The sequence below is a fragment of the Cuculus canorus genome, chromosome 9, assembly GCF_017976375.1.
Source record: "Cuculus canorus isolate bCucCan1 chromosome 9, bCucCan1.pri, whole genome shotgun sequence".
Classification (NCBI taxonomy): domain Eukaryota; kingdom Metazoa; phylum Chordata; class Aves; order Cuculiformes; family Cuculidae; genus Cuculus; species Cuculus canorus.
Window position 1 is genome coordinate 1,033,340 of NC_071409.1, and position 14,052 is coordinate 1,047,391.

The window sequence follows — 14,052 nt, forward strand, 5'->3', positions numbered from 1 at the left end:
CTCTGCCCTTTACCTTTGTTCATAGGCATGAGTATTGTCTGAACACCTCCAGAAGCTGTGTTTACACCGAGCTGTTTAAGCTGGCTGGGAACTGTCAGAACAGCCTGCTGTGGACTAGACTGATTTGAGTGGATTTTTAGCAACCCTGCAAGAAGAACGGAAGACAAAATGTTAAATAAAACACACCATTTAGTTTATCTCCACCTACTTCTCTCCCTCTCCGCCTGAACCAGGACGGCATGTAAGCTAGCACTGTCACCCTCTTAACAAGCTACAGTTCAGTGAACTGTCACGACAAGTTTTTACTGACGAGTGATTCCTAAAATAGTGGAGTGCTGCACCACAGTGTTACATGCGGCACAGCGCTCTGATATTTGTAAAGCCAGTTTCCTGATCACCTAAGCAGAAGTTGATATAACAGGAAGCTTTCAACTGAAGCAGGGTCAGCACAGAGCGAAACACTCCTATTAGAACAAGACCTTGTGCTCAAGGGTCCGGTAAGCGAGGGAACCACAGCTCTGCCACAGCCGCTCTCACTGAGGTATCCAAGTGCCACACACACCTCTGCAATTCAGCTCAGCAGCATCCACTGCAGTCAGCACAGCACAATGAACCACGTTCTACCTAAGTGACCAGCCCAAGGCTGCGCAGCCAGTCTGACAAAGAACATACCCGAACTGAGTGTCCGGTGTCTCTGTAACGTGCACTGAACACGCCCATAAAGATGGCTAAGCAAGCTACAAAGGATATTAATGGGGGGACTGAATTAAATCACTGATTCTAGTCAAGGCTAAAAGAACAAGCAGGACATTCAGATATTAGCAGCATTATCAACAGCAGCACCTGGTGCCTTCAGCAGAAAACAGGACAGCCACAGTGCAACGGGTGAGTAGCACTTATCACTTGTCCCCCAGTTCTCTCCTCCACAGTGACGACATCCCAAGCCATCGCAGCCAGCATGCTAACACTCTGATCTGGGCCGATTTTCAATCTTTCTACTGGCAAACTGGCTATTTTCAATGTAATTGTATTCAATTTATAGCTAACTTTTCTTCAGATTGTGAAAATTTAATAGGCTTCTATTTCGGAACATTGACAACAACGGACTTCTTAGTCTCATGACAGCAATTTGACTCACTATTTGTTTTGACTTAGTTTCCATTCTCCTCTTATTTTATTATTATTATCTAAGAAACACGTCTGCTTTCCAAGCACCAAATACAAACGGACTGGGGAGGACATCTCTTTGTTTTGAAAGATGCACAGGACTGGTCAGTTAGGTGTTCACCGCCAGGCAAGAAGGCTAACCCAGTACTACCAGCTCATCTGCGTGTGATGCACAGATGTATCAGGATAGGACAGCAAGGGACCTGAACAGCAAGATGAGTAAGAACAGACATTTTCAACTAACTGTTTAGCCTGATGGGGGGAGAAGACCATGACTGTGCTTTGTGCACAGTAAGGGAAAATCAAGATTCTTTGTGAAAAGTTGCCATTAGAAATTCAAATCATCAGAATTTTAAAATTTAAAAACAGTTTTGGTTTTGTTTTTCTTTAATATTGAAATAACACGCTTTATAGCCATTGCTTCTTTGGGATTGTTGACGAAATACTTATTAATTACACAGGCAGCGCCTCAGGTTATAAAACCAAACTGAAATCTAGATAACATCTCCCATACCTAAATGGGAATTTTAATCTGAAAGCTATTTAGAATGGCATATTTTCTACAAAAAAAAAAAAAAGCCTTGCTGCTTTGTTTGCAAAGAGGAAAAGATTCAGCTGCTTATTGCAAAATCGTGGCAGTCTTAGCAGTCTATGTTGTTTATTTTCAAGCTCTGGGAAAAACAGTCATGAAAAAGGAGGAGTTTTGAAGACTGTGTACGTAAGAAGAAAGAAGAGCTGCTTTAAAAAGACACTGTCAGACGAGCTCAGTGTCACTTATGTTGTCTTTTCCGTACTTTTTACTCCTTCTCCTTAGCAAGAAGTCACTTCAAGCGAACAGAACATGCCAGGAGGTAAATTAGCCAATGTGAAAATTTCCAATTTTAACCTGTAATACTCAAACTAAACCTGCTGTATTTGCTTTCTGTGATAGAAAAGATACTGGAAGACAATAAAACTAAAAGAGGAAAACTCTTGTCTACAGAAGGACAGTCCATCTTTATTACCTCTTTTTTATTAAGTTGAAACATTCCAGATCCAGCTTATCTCACTGCACTTAATGGATTTTGACTTCAAAGCCTTCAGATCCCCCATAATCAACATCTTTTCCCTTTCCGAGCCAATCAGAGCAGATGCAAAGCCTCAGAGCCAAATTGTGCTCATGCAGCTTCTCCCACCTCGGTGGAGTCTCACAAACTAATCAAGCCTGTAGTCCTGCTGGTACCTTGACAGTTTCAGCATTCAGGGAAACGCTGTGCTCTTGAATAGGCAGTATCTTCTAGTAAGAACCTGGCATGAAAGCTTAAAACCCTCTCCAACAGCAAAAGGCAAGTCGTGCTACTATTTGTAACAGGTATAGTCAATGCACTGATGTGACACGATGCCTAATTATGAAGACATCTCTGACTAAGCCAAAAATTATGCTAGTAAGATGATTTTCCTTTTATACATTCAAAAAGTAGGCATCTTCCATTTACAGTAAAGATATCTAAAAAACTCATACTTGGATTCTAACTTCCTGTAGGAAAGCCAGGAAGGGAGTTTAATACCTGATACTGCAGCTTTTCCAGTCACAGATGTCGGTGTAGTCATCAGAGAAGCGACACTTACAACAGTGGAAGCAGCTGTTTTATTCACTGCTGATGAAGTAGACTGGCTCTGGCTTATACAGATCTGGTGTTGCTGTCCAGATGCCTTTGCTGCAGGAGTTCCAGAAGATGATGAACTGGAACCTGCATTATCCGCTTGCTGCATAAAAAAGGCAGAGAGGGATAACAAATTCCTTTTCACGTCATAGATGATTCAACAATAAGCACGACGAGGTAATATCTAGAAGGAGCAAACCCAAATGTTTATCTATCAGTCATTAAGAAGCAAGAGGTTCTCAAATACATATCCAAAAGCCCACAAACAATGATGATACATAAAGAATGGAGGCTGTGTCAATCAGAAAAAGTGAAATTGTGCACACAGGAACTACTATCACAACTGCTTTGATACTATTGGGAGCCAAGTCCCTTAACTTCAGCAACCCAGTAGGCTTCCAGATGAGAAACGTGATTCAGGAATGTTTTGTATTTCCCTACTGCTCAGAAGTCCAGAGGCATCGGTAGATAAAGGAGAAAAAAGTTTGGGATAAAGAGGCTGGATGGGAAACCTCTCTCTCTGCAGCTTCATTGAGAGTTGTAAAAACACTGAGTAGCATTTACCACAAATTTTAGCATCTTGACCTATCTATGCTGTGTCTGCCAGCATTTATCCCTCTGACTGCAGCATGGCATCAACTCTACACTTCTTCAATCTTTTCCTCCCCACAGGCAAAAGCAGTAAGGTTAAAGAACCCTCAGAGTGAATTGTACACTCTCCTTTTCACTGCCTCCTCCCCACCCTGTGAACTCCAACTCCACTTCAGGTGGACAACCTGCATCAACTGGCTACGCAGCTGCATCCACGTCCAGGAGGGTTCACTCTAAGAACTCAAATGTTTCGATTCCAACCTCACTCTATGCTGAGCCACCTTGTTCCAAGGCTGCACTGTTATGACTCCACCAGTGTGGAGAGGAATGACACTCTTTGAACACTGTCAGGACACAAGGACCATGAACTCTGGCCGCTGCTGGCCTCTGACATCTGTTGATAGCAGATGTGGTGCCAAGCACTGTGGAGAGTCTGTGATCTCTGAGGAACAACTTACAGTCCAGTTACAGCTGCCTCTCGCTAGTCTGATGGACACAGAACTTCAGGCATTCCACGTCCGGCTGCAGATGCTTGTGCCAGCAGCGCAATTGGTGTTTGAAAGCTGCACAGCCTCAAAAACCTGATCTGTATGATTGCAAGAGCTGTTTCAGATAAAGCCTTCCCTATTCTCCCTGAATTTTAACAGCATTAAGAGCAAGAAAGTACACGTTTCAGTTTGTCCTCTCCCCATACTTTTTTCAGCTATTAACTTTATGCCAAACAGCAAACTACCCAACAGAAAAGGAGTCCTGTGCACTGTGCTGCTACCCAAACATGAGCAGACCCACCAGCAGTGCTGGCTGGGAAGAATACCAATAATGGATAAAAGCACTAGAAGCCCTTTTCTGGGGATACTACTAGCTAGAGTGCAAACATTATGTTACCAAAGATTGGCACGGGTGTTTCTCACCTGGGCCACCCCGTTTGTGGGAAGAGCCATGGCAGGAGCAGCAGCAGCAGCGGTGGTGATGACACCTCCCGACACCCGCAGCACAGTTGTGCCAGGTTTGGAGAGCGGCGATGAGACAGGCACTGATTTTATAGACCCATCTGCTATTTTCACCAGCGATGTCTGTCCACTGGGTGCAGCCTTCGAAAAAGAATTCAGCATGAGGAAAAAGGTTATTTTGTTTGGATTTTTCTTAAATGACTTAAAGAACCCAACCAAGTAAAAGAAGCCAACAAACAAGACAAGCGCTTTTTACATTGTTGAAAAATATTTTCAGTAGACTTTGGAAAAAGGCAAATTGTGGAAATAATAGTTGGAACAAAACTACGACCTCAGAAATCAACTTCACTAAACTGTTGACTGGGCAAAAATATGCCTATGAATCTTAGTTTTTGGATGACGAGGGGTAATAGTTTTTAGCTGAAAGAGGGGAGGTTTAGATTAGATTAGGAAGAAACGTTTTCCTGTGAGGGTGGTGAGGCCCTGGAACAGGTTGCGTAGGGAAGCTGCGGCTGCCCCATCCCTGGAGGTGTTCAAGGCCAGGTTGGATGGGGCTTGGAGCAAAGGGATCCAGTGGGAGGTGTCCCTGCCCATGGCAGGAGGTTGGAACTGGATGGGCTTTGAGGACCCTTCCAACCCAAACCATCCTATGATTCTGTGATCAATTACAAGTACTTCTGGGGAGTCTGCATTTTATAGGGACCACCTGATAGTTTTGAAAAGAAGGACCTTTGAGGGATACCAAAAGCAAAAATGCTTTAAGAGCTTTAGCAGGTGACCCATTTCTAAGGTTCAAATATTTATCATTTCTTTAATGCCATTTCACTAAGAAATCCCGGAGCACATTCACAAACTAGCAACCCAGGCTTACATGTGATCACCTATCTCTCAGTACAGAAATAAAGCTGGAAAACCGTGGTCTGAGACCTGCATACAAAAGTAGGCCTTCATGTGTGTTGTGCTTTGAGCTAAAGTAGAATCAGTTTTCTGACTTCAGCTCAGTCTCATCTAATTAACTTCACCCTGTGAAAGGTAACTGCCTGTTTTTCAGACAGTTTCTCTCTGGCAGTGATAACACGGGGCACTGGGATGCAGAAAGGCCAATGTTTATACTTATTCCTATAGAAACCCAGGCCATTTGCGAGCTGGTGGAGCTGTAAGTGAAAGAGGAAAAATGGTCACACCTGCAGGGAGGGGCATACAGGACAGGTGACCCCAAACTGACCAACAGAGGATTCCATCCCATATACATCATACTTGGGATAAAACTGAGAGATCACGAGGATCTCACTCTCTTCTGTGATGGCCAACATCAAGTGAGGACACCACCCGTCTGTTTGCCCCTGATCCCAGATCCATGCGTTCCCAAATCCTGTTCCTGGGTCCAGTCTCTCTCCTGCCTCTCACCTGCTCTGTGCTTGCTCTGCAGCATCTGTACAGGCATCAAGGGGTGGGGGCACCATTTCTTATGTTTGTATATATTTTATTTTTTTTTAGTATTTTCATTATTATTACTATTTTAATAAAGCTGTTTTAGTTTAGTTTCCAACCTGCAAGTCTTTTTCGTCTCATTTCCCTTTCCCTGAGGGTGGGGGAGGAGGGAATAGGGAGCCTAACTGCTGGGTTTTAGCTGCTGAAATTGGCCAGGCCAGGGCTAAATCGGCACAATGTGCTTTCCTCATCACAGTACAGCCAGCAAATCAAACCAAATAATTACAAATGGTTCTCACAGTATGTGGCTGTGGTTCCAATACTTTATCTGAAAAAATGCTAACTGGTAAGAGAGAAACACATCATTTGCACATTACCTGTGTAAACAGAGCTGTCTTCTGTCCAGTTATCACTTTCAGTGCTTGTCCTTGTGTGGAAGATCCTCCAACTCCTACGCTGCCATGAACAACTGAAGCTGGAGTCAGCTGCTTCCCAGAACTCTGAGGAGAAGGCTGGCCAACCAGAAAGGTGCCCTGCTCCAGAAATAAGTTAGGGAGGTCAGCACTTAGAAACACAGTTAAGAGTCAACAGAAATCTAGAAGAATACAGGATAAAAGCCTGTAGCTATAATGCAACAGCAACATTCATCTCCTAGAACATAGCACTGCTAATTACAGTGGATGTTTCTGCACAAAGAGCTGGGCACAGCCTTCTCAGTGCAGAACACCACCCGCTGATGCAAGGAAGAGGTGAAAAAGCCACCATCAGTCTCCTGTCTTGTCAGAGGCATCCACTACAATTTAACACACTTGACACTCTTCAAGTTTACTCTTTGTGACAACTGCTGCTTAGCAGGCAAGATCAGAGAGGCTACCGCTGGGCTAGGCAAAAGAGAGAAACAGAGACATTCAGTCACCTTCTCACTTCAAAATGGATTTAGTCCCCCGCTAAATGGTATACATTCGGAGTTCAGCATGCAGAAATCACACAGAGCATTGGATGTGTGCATCCCAAATACCTACAGCCTAAGACCTTGCCACCCTCCCTGCTTTACATCAGTATTTACACCTGCTACCCTTCAGAGCTGCTGTCACGTATGGATCCTTCCACACAATCTTCTGTTTCTTCATTTTTCTTTCTTACTCATGCTTGCTGTTTCACTCCAAAAGCTCTCCTTTATTCTCCTCCCGTCTTCCTCCAACTCTTCTAGCATCATCTTCATCACATCACCTCTCTTGTTTCCCTTGCAGCCCCACCACCAGGCACTCTCATGGCACTCTGTCCCTTCTCCACCCACTGCTCACCCTGGCCTTGCTCAGTGCTGCTTTCCCAGCCTGCAAGAAGCCGTGAGGGTACAACCCTGCAAGGGGAGGTGAAGAGCACAGATGTGCCAACAGCAAGTGCAAAAGCAGGTGCCTGGCAGAGGGATGAGATCATAGAATCATAGAATACTTTGGGTTGGAAGGGACTGTAAAGATTACCCAGTTCCAACTCCTCTGCCATGGGCAGGGACACCTCCCACTGGATCAGGCTGCCCAAGGCCCATCCAACCTGGCCTTGAACCCATCCAGGGATGGGGCAGCCACAGCTTCCCTGGGCAACCTGGGCCAGTGTCTCACCACTTTCACGGTGAAGAAATTCTTCCTAATGTCCAGTCTAAATCTGCCCCTCTCCAGTTTATACCCATTGCCCCTCGTCCTATCACCACAAGCCTTTATGAAGAGCCCCTCTCCATGATGCAAGGGTTGTCAGAGAGGATCTAGATCCCATAGTCCAAGAACGTTTTCATGGGCTACAAAATCACAGGACATCCAGTTAACACCACTGCAGCCTGAAACGTCAATCTGCTCCAACCGAGATGCTCCTGCCACTGACCTGGGGGGTCTGCTTCAGGATGTAGGATGTATAGGTGAGGTGCTGTGACAAGTTACTGCTTGTGCTTTGGGTTCCTCCTCCTCCTCCACTATTTGTAGAAGAACCAGACTGGAGACCTGTAACCAGAAGAAAAGGCTTGACCTTTTGGTAACCAGACACTGTCACCTACTCAAGCATCCCTGCACGTACCAGTAATTGAAAACACTGCGCGAGACATTTGCTGCCTTGTGCTTCGCAGCCAAGTACCATTATTACTCCGTACAGCAGGGTTCAGATGTGCGGCTGAGCTCTTGCGGCTCAGCAAATGCCGTGAACAACGGGAGTTATGGGGGAAATTAGGAGGCCTGGAGGGCAAGCAAAGCTCGTTTCAGGCTGTTTTGAATTTTCTATCAAAGAAAACGCTGCCCATCAGATAAACAGTCTTTTCATCAGTCTTTTGCAGGTTATGAATCTGCAGCAAAAGCCCTAGAAACACTCTGAATTCCACTGCCTTCTTAATTTTATTTTTGTTGGCTGTTCCAATGCTATTTTGTTAACAGAGTATTAGATCATGGAGAGCAGGCAGTGGTAATTTGTAGTGGCACTTTGATATTGCCCTGACTCCAAAAGGAACAGACTGAACATTGACTTTTTGCAGTCTGTCATGAACAAACAAAGGTAAAAACGGGGGAGAAAAAAAAAAAAGCTCTGTCATAAAACCACCAGTATTTGCTCTTCCTTGGTGCCTGCGAAATTATTTCCTTGTCAAAGCTGGGCTGCTCCAGCTCCCTCTCTAAACCTCAAGCAATGGTACTCTACGTGTTCTACAGCTCCAAAATACAGTTTCAGCAAGAGTACGTAGCTCTCCAGTAACATGTACTCTAGTGCTATACTGCTGGTATTTACAGTCTTGCATAACAAACTGATTAACACCCTCCTCCTCACTGCCAGTATCAGAAACTGCAAGTTTACACCCAATCTATCTCCCATCTCAACCCTCAGCTTCAAAAGGAGTATTGTGAACAAGGCTCACGACAAAACTCTTCATCTACGCAGTCCAAAACCTGCAGCATTCTTTCCCTGCAGCAACAGCACGCTATAAACAAAGTATTGCCCCTTAAAGCTATTATAGAAACGTTACTCTCCAGGTATTTCACAGCAAGTTTGACTCAAAACACCATTATCAAAAAAGCGTTTCTGCTGGTCCCAACAGCTTGGGGCCAAATCTTGTATCAATATTCAAAGCTACTTTCTTCCCACCTTCCAGAAACAGTGTCTCGTCCTCTTCAAAGTAAGTTTGTTTCTAGTTTTTACAGGGTCTCATCCTGTTATTCATAAAATAGTTTTCACAACTACATTCAAATCCATCCCAGTTCTACACCAGGAAAATGCAGTCGTTTCTTCCAGCAGAACACAAGGAAGAGTTAAAGACAACCCTTTGCTGAATTCTGAGGAAAACTACACTGTCTGCTTTCAGCACAGAGAGAAAGATATAGAATCATAGAATACTTTGGGTTGGAAGGGATCATCAGTTCCAACCCCACTGCAATGGGCAGGGACATCTCACTGGATCAGGCTGTCCAAGGCCCACCCAACCTGGCCTTGAACACCTCCACACATAGAGAGCACTGCATGAAAAGCAGTTTCATCTAAAACAGAAGACACCTGTGAGATCTCAGTCTTAAAACCCATCACGTTGCGAACAAAGAAGCCCATCCTATTACTGATTTTCACAGTACCAGGACACCTTATAGCAAAAATGCCAAACGTATTAATTATGCAGTGATTACATTATTTAACTCATTAGATTTCCCTGCAAGACTAACTAGCATTATTTGTGGCTCGCAGTATGGCTCCTTGTGGTATCAGCAGCAGTTTTCCTTTTCCCGAAGGATTCTTGCTGTTGGTGGTGAGGTACAGCTTGGTGCCTGGTGGTAAGTTCGCCAAGTTTGCCAGGTTGGTGGCCGGTAACTGCAGTGTAGCCATCACTGGAAATAAAGAATAAAAAGAAATAAACCTACTACTTACAGAAAATAGTACGCATCAAAATCAGCACAGGATAAAAGTACTAGAAGTGGCACGCAGTGAGCCTTTGATAATCCATGCTTAGCTGACCTAACCACAGATGCACAGGGGAAGACATGAAGATGCAATAAGAACAGTTTGGATCTTGTTGGAGCATTTTGAGCTCCAACCTAAGGACCACAATGTTGGACAACAATTTGAGACTTGGCTTTGTGAAAGTCTACGAGGTCTCCAGCGCGTTCCCCAGCACATCTGTGATCTGCACTCACAGAACACTGCATGTTTTAAATTACTCACGCTCTCTCTTCTCCCTTACAGATGAGTTAATGTTTTCTTTATCACTAATGTCAGTCAGCCTGAATGTCCTTACAGACCTTTCACTCATTTTGAAGTTTTCAGTTATTTTGCAGTTGGAGAAATGATTACAGAAGCATCAAAGTCTACCCATTACGAGCTATGGAGCCTCAAAGTCTACCCATTATGAGCTATTAACAAGGTGTAGAATTACCTGAGCCTTGACATGTACTCTTCTGAGCACCTGTGGAAGAAACTTGCGCCTTTGTTATAGTCTGCACAGGCTGAGCAACAATTGTCCCTCCGCCTCCGCTGACGATGGCTTTGGCTACACCTTGAGTCAGAACCTGCTTTGGACCAACAGCCTTTGCTACCGAAGAGCTAGATTTTGCCACAAGTATCTGGCCACCACTGATAGCCACCGCTTGTTTCACTGTCGACTGTAAAGCAGAACCAACTGGAACGCCAACAACCTGCAACAAATAAGTATGGGATGATACGCTGCTGGCAAGAGCAATCCTGCAAGTCCTAGCTGGTACCTCCATCTCTAGACATTTCGGGACACTTTGTACATGTCCAGTCATGTATAAAAGCTATTCATTCCAAAACAAAATTAAATTGGCAAGAGGCCAATCCCAAGTGAAAAGATAAACTGTTAAACACAACCGGGATTTCAGAGCACCCACAAAAGATCAAGTGCATTCAAATTACAGGGCACTTCCACTTTTTTCTGGTACATAAGCAATGGCTCAGTTCCAGCTGAAGATAAAGCTTCCCTTGGCAAAGCACAGAGATCCAGAAATTTAGTTTCAGCACATTCACGGGAACAGATTCCCTGGGAAAACTGTGGCCTCAAAGCAGAATCCACAAAGTGCTTCAATTTTATGTGCTGACAATAACTGTGGGGAAACACGAGTTTGCATACCTGCTCAAACAGGCAAATAAGGCAGTACAAAGGACAACAAACTGCTGCAAATGTAAATATACATTTCCTTATGCAGAAATGAAAGCTCTTTATCTCTTACACTTGGCACATTATTTGACTGTCTACAACAGAAACAGGGAAGAATGGAGACAACAAGCATCTGTTATCTTGCCACTGCATGGTTACCAGGCCTTCTCAGAAGCTGCATCACTCCAGTCACAGCAGCACTGCAGTCACAGACTCCTACAGTGAAACACTTCAGTTGCCACTCTGGTAGGACTGCTTCCACCTCGTGCTAGCTCTGCTCAGCCTCCATCCCACTTCTTCTTCGTCCTGTTCTTTTTTGTTGTGGGCCTGATGTCCAAGGAAAGAATCTGCCTCCTCTTACAGGAAGAGCTGGCTGAGTTTTGGCAAGAATTGATTATGGCAGTCAACTTTCTGGGTAGACAGGCTCCAGTTCCCAACCATCCTTATCCCACTGCTACGATGGGCTAGACAGGAGTGGGAGATGTTCCCTGTACATAACAAAACGCCATAGTGCCTGCTCAGCCCGCTCTCTTCTCAAGGGCTCCAGGTAGGAATGATATGAGCCGCATGAGGAAAACAGCTACTGCAGTGCTGCTCTCTGGGTCTGAGACAGAAGCAACCCCGAGAGAAGCATGAAGCATTGCAATAAAACCACAAGAAAGACAGTTTACAGCACACCAAAGATGCACAAGTGCCTCATACCTTAGACTGCACCGTCCCCTCGCCTGTGCCGACGACCGGCTTCTGCGGAGACAAGGCTAACATGTGGCTGCCTTTTACAGTGACGTACTGCTGCACAGTGGTTTGCGTGGCTGTCCCTGTCGCTGGCAGCTGGGGTTGCTGAGGCAGCTCTCCCGGCTCTTGCTTTATTATCACCTTTTCAATTAATAAGAAAAAATAATAATAAGAAAAGCAAATACCTTAAATCACTGGGGGGTCATTTCTGGAACAGCCTACCTGCAGGAAAGGGCAGGCAACAGTCAGCAAAATCCAATGTGGTTCTTACCACTAGGTGGACTCCCTAACTCCCAGCACACAAGTGCCTGGGGCACATCTGCATTTCCAAAGCATTCCAGATTTGAGAGGTGCACACAGAAATTACAGAATCACTGAGATTGCTGAGAGATTGCTGTTTACATTACAACTAGTAGTCATACTAACAATGGACTTGGCCAGACCTGACTTCTGCAGAGCCTGCATCTCAGTACGGAGCCACAAGAATATAAGGTTTCAAATTTCTAAGCATCTTCCTGTTCGGAACATGCCCTAAGCCTCATTTTTTTTTTCTCTATTCTGAAAAATTACAACTGATATTACAGGTATAGATATTGTAAATTATTACAACCAACTTTATGCTCTTGTGCATATGTTTTATGTTTCTCTGGGACAGTCCCTGGATCTAATCCCCGAGAGCAGCAACTCAAGAAAGGCTGGGTGTTTTTTGCATTACATTGCTGTAGGTACTGTAACTGGTAGGAAGTGTTCTTCCAGCTTTTACTTGGATCATTTAATATTGTCAGAAACAACTTCAAATTCTGGGCTGCATCCAAAGCAGTGTGGCCAGCAGGGCGAGGGAGGGGAGTCTGCCCTTCTATTCCTCTCCTGGGAGACCTCATTTGGAGGATCGTGTCCAGTTCTGGAATCCTCAGCATAAGAAGGATACAGAGCTGTTGGAACAGGTCTAGAGGAGGCTACAAAGATGATCGGAGGGCTGGAGCACCTCCCGTACGAGGACAGGCTGAGAGAGTTGGGGTTGTTCAGCCTGGAGAGAAGGCTCTGAGGAGACCTTACAGCGACCTTCCAGTACCTGAAGGGGCTACAGGAAAGCTGGGGAGGGGCTGTTCACAAAGGCTTGTGGTGACAGGACAAGAGGAAATGGCTATAAAATTGGAGAGGGGCAGATTTAGACTGGACATAAAGAGGAACTTCTTCACAGTGAGGGTGGTGAGTCCCTGGCCCAGGTTGCCCAGGGAAGCTGCGTCTGCCCCATCCCTGGAGGGGTTCAAGGCCAGGTTGGATGGGCCTTGGGCAGCCTGATCCAGTGGGAGGTGTTCCTGCCCTTGGCAGGGAGGTTGGAATCTTTAAGACGATCTTTACAGTCCCTTCCAACCCAAATCATTCTATGACTCTATGATTTAAGGAAATGCACTCAGAAGTGGCAACATCTGAGATTCATTAATCACTATATTATTTTTTTTAAGAAGCTCCTGACAGATCTAATGCAGTTTTCTTTTACTGCTATCCCACTAAAAACAGCTTTTAAAATATCAGTCTCAATATGGCAGTGATAAAAGAAAAGAAAGGATGAAAGAGGATATTAAAAGAAAGAAAACAGGTACAGCAGAGCCACAGGGAAAGAAAAGAAAACAACATTTTTGCGAGCTGCTAGAGAGCCCTTGGAAGCAAGGCACATTGGATCCAGTAACAGCTTTACTTGCACTGGAAGTTTCATGGTTTGTCGCACAATCAGCAAGAAACGACACTGTTGGGCTCACAAAAGCCAGGAAGAATACCTTGGTAAAGGCTCCAAGTCCTCCAGTGACCGATTTGGGGCTCTGCACCTTGGAATGGCTCCCAATGGGACAAAGGGGTGGCATGGTAGCAAACAGAGAATCCTCCTGCTGTGCATAGGAAGACATGGGGCAAAAATCAGTGAAATGTCCAATACAAGAAACAAAACAAGTGACTGCTAGTAAAGGGTCACATGGACCATCCAGGCAGGCCAAACTACCCGTACAAATACGACATTTCCAAAATCGGCCAACACTTAAGTAAAAGGAGTGTAACATACTCTATAAAACCTACAAATGTACATCTCCAACAGCAGTAACTGTTTCTTACTATACCGTACCCAGGTGAAAAATCAACTGATGTTCCCCAACCAGCTTTTTATACAAAGCACTTCAGAGCTGTGAAATTAAAGAAGGCTGAGGGGGGATCTTATCAATGCATATAAATACCTGATGGGAAGGCATAAAGAAGATGAAGCCAGACAACGTTCAACAGTATCCAATGAAAGACAAGAGTCGGTGGGCACAAATTGAAAAATTGAAAGACAGGAAATTCTGTTTAATTACAATAAAAACTCTTTCTTTGTTTTTAAATTTAATGGTGAGTGAGCACTGGAACAGGCTGCCCTGAAAAG

The 14,052-nt window shown here is 44.6% G+C and overlaps 1 protein-coding gene across 1 annotated transcript in view; it reads right to left on the bottom strand.

Moving 5' to 3' along the window:
- Positions 1-14,052, bottom strand: part of YEATS2 (YEATS domain containing 2) — a 52,161-nt gene that overhangs the window by 12,841 nt on the left and 25,268 nt on the right. Inside the window, 9 exon segments of the mRNA XM_054074761.1 lie at positions 14-145; positions 2,715-2,913; positions 4,313-4,492; positions 6,160-6,315; positions 7,658-7,773; positions 9,463-9,624; positions 10,170-10,428; positions 11,610-11,783; positions 13,421-13,528. Coding sequence (XP_053930736.1) covers positions 14-145; positions 2,715-2,913; positions 4,313-4,492; positions 6,160-6,315; positions 7,658-7,773; positions 9,463-9,624; positions 10,170-10,428; positions 11,610-11,783; positions 13,421-13,528 — 1,486 coding nt within the window.